At 33.5% G+C, this 5994-nt stretch overlaps 1 protein-coding gene across 1 annotated transcript; it reads right to left on the bottom strand.

Annotated features, from left to right (window-relative positions):
• Positions 1–3617: 3617 nt before the first annotated feature.
• LOC106619323 (uncharacterized) lies at positions 3618–4407 on the bottom strand. Its single transcript, XM_036369415.2, has 4 exons — positions 4365–4407; positions 4126–4290; positions 3904–4071; positions 3618–3835 (listed from the first exon to the last, which is right to left on the bottom strand). Exons 2-4 carry the CDS (start codon positions 4285–4287, stop codon positions 3680–3682), a joined length of 486 nt encoding a protein of 161 aa, XP_036225308.1. The 5' UTR covers positions 4288–4290; positions 4365–4407; the 3' UTR covers positions 3618–3679.
• Between the last annotated feature and the right edge of the window lie 1587 nt (positions 4408–5994).

Genomic DNA, 5994 nt, shown 5'->3' with positions numbered 1-5994 from the left:
GCACCTTTTTTCCAAGGGACTGCCGGACGTCGGAATCACTGCGTTTCGAATATTTGCCTTTGAAAATTATACAAAATCTTTTTAAAATATTTATCTTTGGTATAATCAAAAATTTGGATACAATATTTTTTATGAAAAAAGAAAAATTAAAATAGGCCGTTTTTTGCTCGACGTAACACATGCAAGTTTGCTCTATCAAGCTTGTTTCAGATATTACCAAACTACAGTTTCTCGTTCTCATTTCTTTAATGCGCTTAACGGGGGGCTCAGCAAATTAATCCACATCTATTAAGTTTACACTTGTATCGCGTAAAATACCAAGATCGGTTGGTCTATATAGTATTTAAATTTTTATTACTATACACACTAAAACATATAAGTAAAACAGAAGATATTTTAAATAACTATTTTACTTCTTTATTGCAAGTATTTTCCGCACGTATAAGGTCCCTTCTTACATATACCCTCACAATAGCCACCCTTATATTATATTAGAGAAATAGAAAATCAATTGGTAAGCATAATCTGCTTGGGGCAAGGAAGCACATCTGTAACTAAATTGTTGATGTGAGCATCGATTTGTTCGCCATTTTTAAAAATTCTGACAACATCGATCTACATAATTTAATATATCGCAAAAACTTTAAATAAATTGCTACTTTGTTATTATTAAAAGCCAATTGTTATCGCAATTTGGGCTTTAGATCGCCCAAAATATATTAGGAATGTTATTTGCACCACCATTCAGTAATGGTTCGACTTCAAACACGTGTGGTATTTCTGTAGTGACGGCATAAAAGTCGTCGAAGCCAGTAAAATACTTCTAGGTGTATAGATCGGAGAAGAAATTGGATCACTCATGGGTTAATAACTGCAGATATAAGTCTTTTCGAAGCCAGATGGGTAATTGTTAGTTCTTTTGTAAGTATTACATTTTTACATGCATATTTATAATTTTTGCTTTATGTATAAAATCGGACGTCTGTAAATATATAAGGAATCGTACTAACACCAAAGAAAAAAGATTTGTTCACAGCTTGCAGTACATCGACACGTATTTCAAAGCGGCAAATGAAGTTTAATTAAAGCAAGAAAAACAAGTAAGGAAGGGCTACGTTCGGGTGTATCCGAACATTTTATACTCTCGCAACTTGTAAGGACCAAAGCTGGTGACATATTTTTTCGAATTTCAATAATATATCTGACAAGTTGACCGTTATTATTGGTAAAAAGTTCGAAATAGGAATTGTCGTCCACATATTCGGTATCTGGAGGCTTAAATAGTTTTGGATCGAATGGGACAATTTTTAGTCATAAGGTAGCACACCTATTTCTGCTAAGTTTTATCCGAATAAATTGATTGGGTCTTGATTTGTATACTGGAAAGTAAAAGAATCTGATGGAATCTAAAATTGTGTTGTATGTAAGGTAGGCGTGGTTTTAGTCTGATTGCGCCCATTTTCGCAGCATAATGTAGGAATGTGAGGATAATATTAACTATCAAATTTGGTTGAAATCGGTTTAGTAGGTATCGTGATATTAGTTTTCACTAAATGTGGGTGGTGTCACGCCCATCGTCCAAATTTGACACAGGTTCTTATAAAGAACATTTTTTAAATTATGTATCTGGCACATTTGGATACAGATTTATCGCACTTTTAGTAGTTTTTAACAACCGTTATATGGGGAGTAGGGATTTTCACCGAGTGGATAGGAATGCCAAAAAGATTTGCCCTGAGCGAATTTGATTATTATAGTTTGACTGGTTTGAGAGATACGTACATTAAACTTATTAAAGGGAGGGGCCAAGCTCAGTTTTTCAAAATTTTGAAATCGACAGATGCCCCTCCTTAATGTAATTTGTTGTACCAAATAAAAGTGTTGTATCTTATTGTGGCACTTTATATGTTTTCAATTAATAGCGTTTTGTTTGAGTGGCAGTGGTTCCCTCCACCACCTCCTTGGGTGCCAAGGAATATGTGTACCAAGTATCATCAAGATATCTCAATTTTTACTCGAGTTATCACTTGCATGGACAGATAAACATTCACTCGGGATTCGACTCGTTTCTTCATCCTGATCATTTGTATACACATAACTACAAATCTATCTCGATTAGGTGCAGTTGATACAAGCTACCGTTATGTGAACAAAACTATTATACTCTGTATATAATACCCTCCACAGTTGCATTTATTATGGCAACTAGCTTATATTTGACTAAATTTGAAAACGTAGTCGGGTAACGGTTTGCATCTAACGGAAATTATTTCAAGTAAAACTTGAACATAACCTTAAATATAGGGCAACTGCGCCACCGTAATTACACAACCAAGTGCAGAGGAATAATACCATACTGGGGTTCATAATATTTATGAATATTCGATGTCATCAATTAATCGGTGCCCGATGGATGTCAATAGGATTTCTCGCGTCCTTGTACATTTTGCCGAAATCACACGATAAAAAACTGAAATATGGTTCACATATTACAAATTGTTTCTTCTGGAGAGCAATATAGACAGAGCTACTTTTTAAATTTAATACGCTCTGTGAGGCACTATTTTGACAAATTTTTAAATACTCACATTTCTAATTGTGGTCTCGCATATTTAAATTCTTCTTTGGTGTCTCGGTCTCGTTTCTGTAAAGCGCTTAACGGTCTAATAAATACAATCACATAACGGCATATTAAATATCTGATTTTAATTCGTTGACACAAGTATTAATTATAAAGTGAGCTTCCACTACATTACACCAACAAATCATTGAAAGCAATTATAAATCAATAAGCCAAACATACTGACATACTAACAGCTGAGCATGTCTCCTTCTCTGAATACATATCTATACGTATAACGTAATAATTATTATGCCTATAAATGACAATAAGGCATATTCACACAAACATATGTAAGTATGTGCCAGTTTAATAACTTAATTTTCACCTGCGTTGTTGACGTTGTCATAATAGCAGTGGATATTTAGATAATGTAACGCTTTTCAAATGCTCCACTTATGCCTGCACTCCCATAATAATTAAAAGTCGTTTATGTCTGCCCACGAAAATGACTTTATTTAAACTTTCCGTTGCGTCATTTTTGAATTTTTAATAGCGTCTTTGAGAAAGTGACACACTTTAAAAAGCAGCTGGAAACATTCTTAATGACCGAGTGAAACAAACTTTCGCACTTGTGAGTGCTGTTGTGGGAGCTCATAGAATGCGTGAAATCAAACATTAATCGCCTGCTGCCACGAGTAACTAACTATTTCTGTGATTTTGACTACTTGTACAATCTATGATTGTACCAGGCATGTAATGCAGAACATGCTTAGGCATACACATAAGGACAATACAGAAAATTACATGTAATTATACAAATTCTATGCCTTTAAAACAAAGTTGCTCCACATGTTCGAAGATGCATTAGTGGCAGAATAATTTAAGTAGCGTGCAATTAATTGAAACGCCAATAATAATTAAACACTGAGAACATAATCAAGTTTCCAACTTCTGGAAACGAATAACAGCTAACGGAAACAGGAGCAAACGCTTGCTCTACATATACAGTAATTGTGTTTTTATATACGAGTATGTACACATTAAAATATATAAATGCATATGTCAAACAGAATATATTTGAAATAACTGTTGGACTTCTGTGGACCAAGTCTCTTTTTACATTAATGAGCCATACACCGTTATAATGGCCACCTTTATATTAGAGAAATAGAAAGTCATTTGGTAAGCATAATCTCCATGGGGGTATGGGAGCACGTTCGTAAGTACATGATTGATGTGAGAAACTGGGAGCTTATCCAGCAGTTCATCCTGCTAAATATTTAAATATTAACTCTTGTATTATATGAGCAAATTGTATATTATAATAAAAGCATAGTTACTTGTCCATAGGGGCAGGTTCTATTGATGGTGGAATATTTTTCGAAAAACTGATGTGCGAAGCGAATGACCGGGTTGTTGCGTGTTTTCAGATATTTACAAGCATCAATGGTTATATTGTATAGAAAGGGTTTGTAGCCATTTTCCTTTCGCAGCATGGCAAAGTTAATCTGAATAATTTTTCTGTAATGAAATTGGCAACACGTTGCATGTTTCTAGCTTACCTTTATGTCGTTAGTGGGTTGTTTTCTCGGTAATCTTGCACTTATCGTCAAGTGTTTGTAGGTGCGATTAACGGCCTTTATTAGACAAATATCGAAGTACGCAGTTGAATTATCAAGGGAAATGCATTTAACATTCGTAAACTCAACCTTTGAATGTACCATAATCTAGACAAAGGAAGCAGTGAAGAATGCCTTTCCACAAGTACAAAAATACAAGTTTAAATAAATTAAATACTCACAACAAAAGTTATGCCGAGTGATACCACCGTTAGTACCGATTTGTTCGCCATTTTCAAAAACTTTGACAACATCGACCTTGCTAACTCAATATATTGCGAAAAAGTTCAAGTAATGTCCACTTTATTATTATTACAAGCCAATTGCTATCGCAAATCGGTTGTTAAAATAATTGTGGCAAATTTTTTGCTCCACTGCGTGCCAATTGCGTGGAGATTAAAATCAAATATAAAAAGTTCTGTACTGTAACCATAAGTTCAGGAACGGTTCCAGATTTGCCAATAGGTTTTAGGAATCTACTATACACTACCAACAGTAGTTGTTCGATCTCAAGCACGAATATTTTTTGTATAAAAACCAGCAGTCATTCGAAGCTGGCTTAAACACTTCTAGATGTGCAGACCGAACTGAGCAATAGTTTGGTGTAACTAATAAGTCGGCAAAATCATGGGTTAATATCATATATATAATAATAAGCCAAACCGTTATTTGCCAGTTGTTTTAATATCGAATATGCTTATGAACTCAGATCGACTTGAAATAAAAATAATTAATTTTTTCTTAATTACTCACTTTTATTGTAAATAAAAATCTTAATTGTTCACTGCGCAGTTTGGCAAAACCCTTCGATCATTTCAGTGCAGAATAAGTTATGAAATCTTATTGGCAGTGAAAATGAGTAATCTGAGGCTTTGGGAAATAATCTACGGACTTTTATCGTAATTATTACATTTTTACGCACATACACGTACCTATTTAAATTTTATAAAATCGAGCGTACAGAAATATATTCCATAAAAAATTGTATTAACACTAGGCAATTAAATATGTTCAGATCGCGTTGTACATCGACACGTCTTTCAAAGTTAAATAAAATAGCTGATAAATCCTGAATATTTTGTTTCAGCAAGGCGAGGCTATAGATGGCCTGTGTTAAAGACATTTGGACCGAAGTTCAGCGATCACCAACGGAGCAATGCGATACTCATTCCGATTTGCATACAACTTGTATATACGGCTTAAAATTGTCATTAAAAACCGTATATAACTGGAAATTCTAAAAATGCTTTCGTATTTTACATTAAATTTTAGATGGCGAAATTGATAATGCGGTAATATGTTTCACTACTTTCATTTTAATTACTTTTGCAGTGCTCTTTCAAAACTTTTGTTTCAGCGAAGTTAATCGTGCTTGTTTTACACCGATATTTATAGTTATGATTTAGTGTTTTTCGATATTATTTAAATAAGCTGAACATCCCCACTCTTGACTCTTTATCGAAGAGGTATGATTATTAAGTCATATCGAAATTAATTGTTTTTTTTTTAATAAAATCTGATAATTTCGAATTACCAATTTCAAAAAAATTAAAGTCAAACTGCCAGCGGTGGAATTAAAATAAATCCATTATATATAATATAATATTTCCAGAATTTCAACATAAACATTTTTCGTTTTCGAGCTTTGAGAATAGTTTTGTTTATAAGTATGTATATGTATTAAACTTAAAAGCTTTCAAAAATGCTTTATTATACATTTCATTATTAAAAAATCGTTAAGTCCATTAGTTGGTACCAGTCGGATCGTGTCGTGTCATGTTGGTACGCTGTGCAGTTGAGTGGACAGTAAAC

This window comes from Bactrocera oleae, chromosome 3 (assembly GCF_042242935.1).
Source record: "Bactrocera oleae isolate idBacOlea1 chromosome 3, idBacOlea1, whole genome shotgun sequence".
NCBI classification, from domain to species: Eukaryota; Metazoa; Arthropoda; class Insecta; order Diptera; family Tephritidae; genus Bactrocera; species Bactrocera oleae.
This window is presented reverse-complemented; position numbering and strand designations above follow the sequence as displayed.

Coding starts and splice junctions, on each gene's coding strand:
- LOC106619323 (XM_036369415.2), bottom strand. CDS start 4,287: ATGGTACATTCAAAGGTTGAGTTTACGAATGTTAAATGCATTTCCCTT. Junction 4,072..4,125: donor AACCCACTAACGACATAAAG/GTAAGCTAGAAA, acceptor AAAATTATTCAG/ATTAACTTTGCCATGCTGCG. Junction 3,836..3,903: donor GAACCTGCCCCTATGGACAA/GTAACTATGCTT, acceptor TTAAATATTTAG/CAGGATGAACTGCTGGATAA.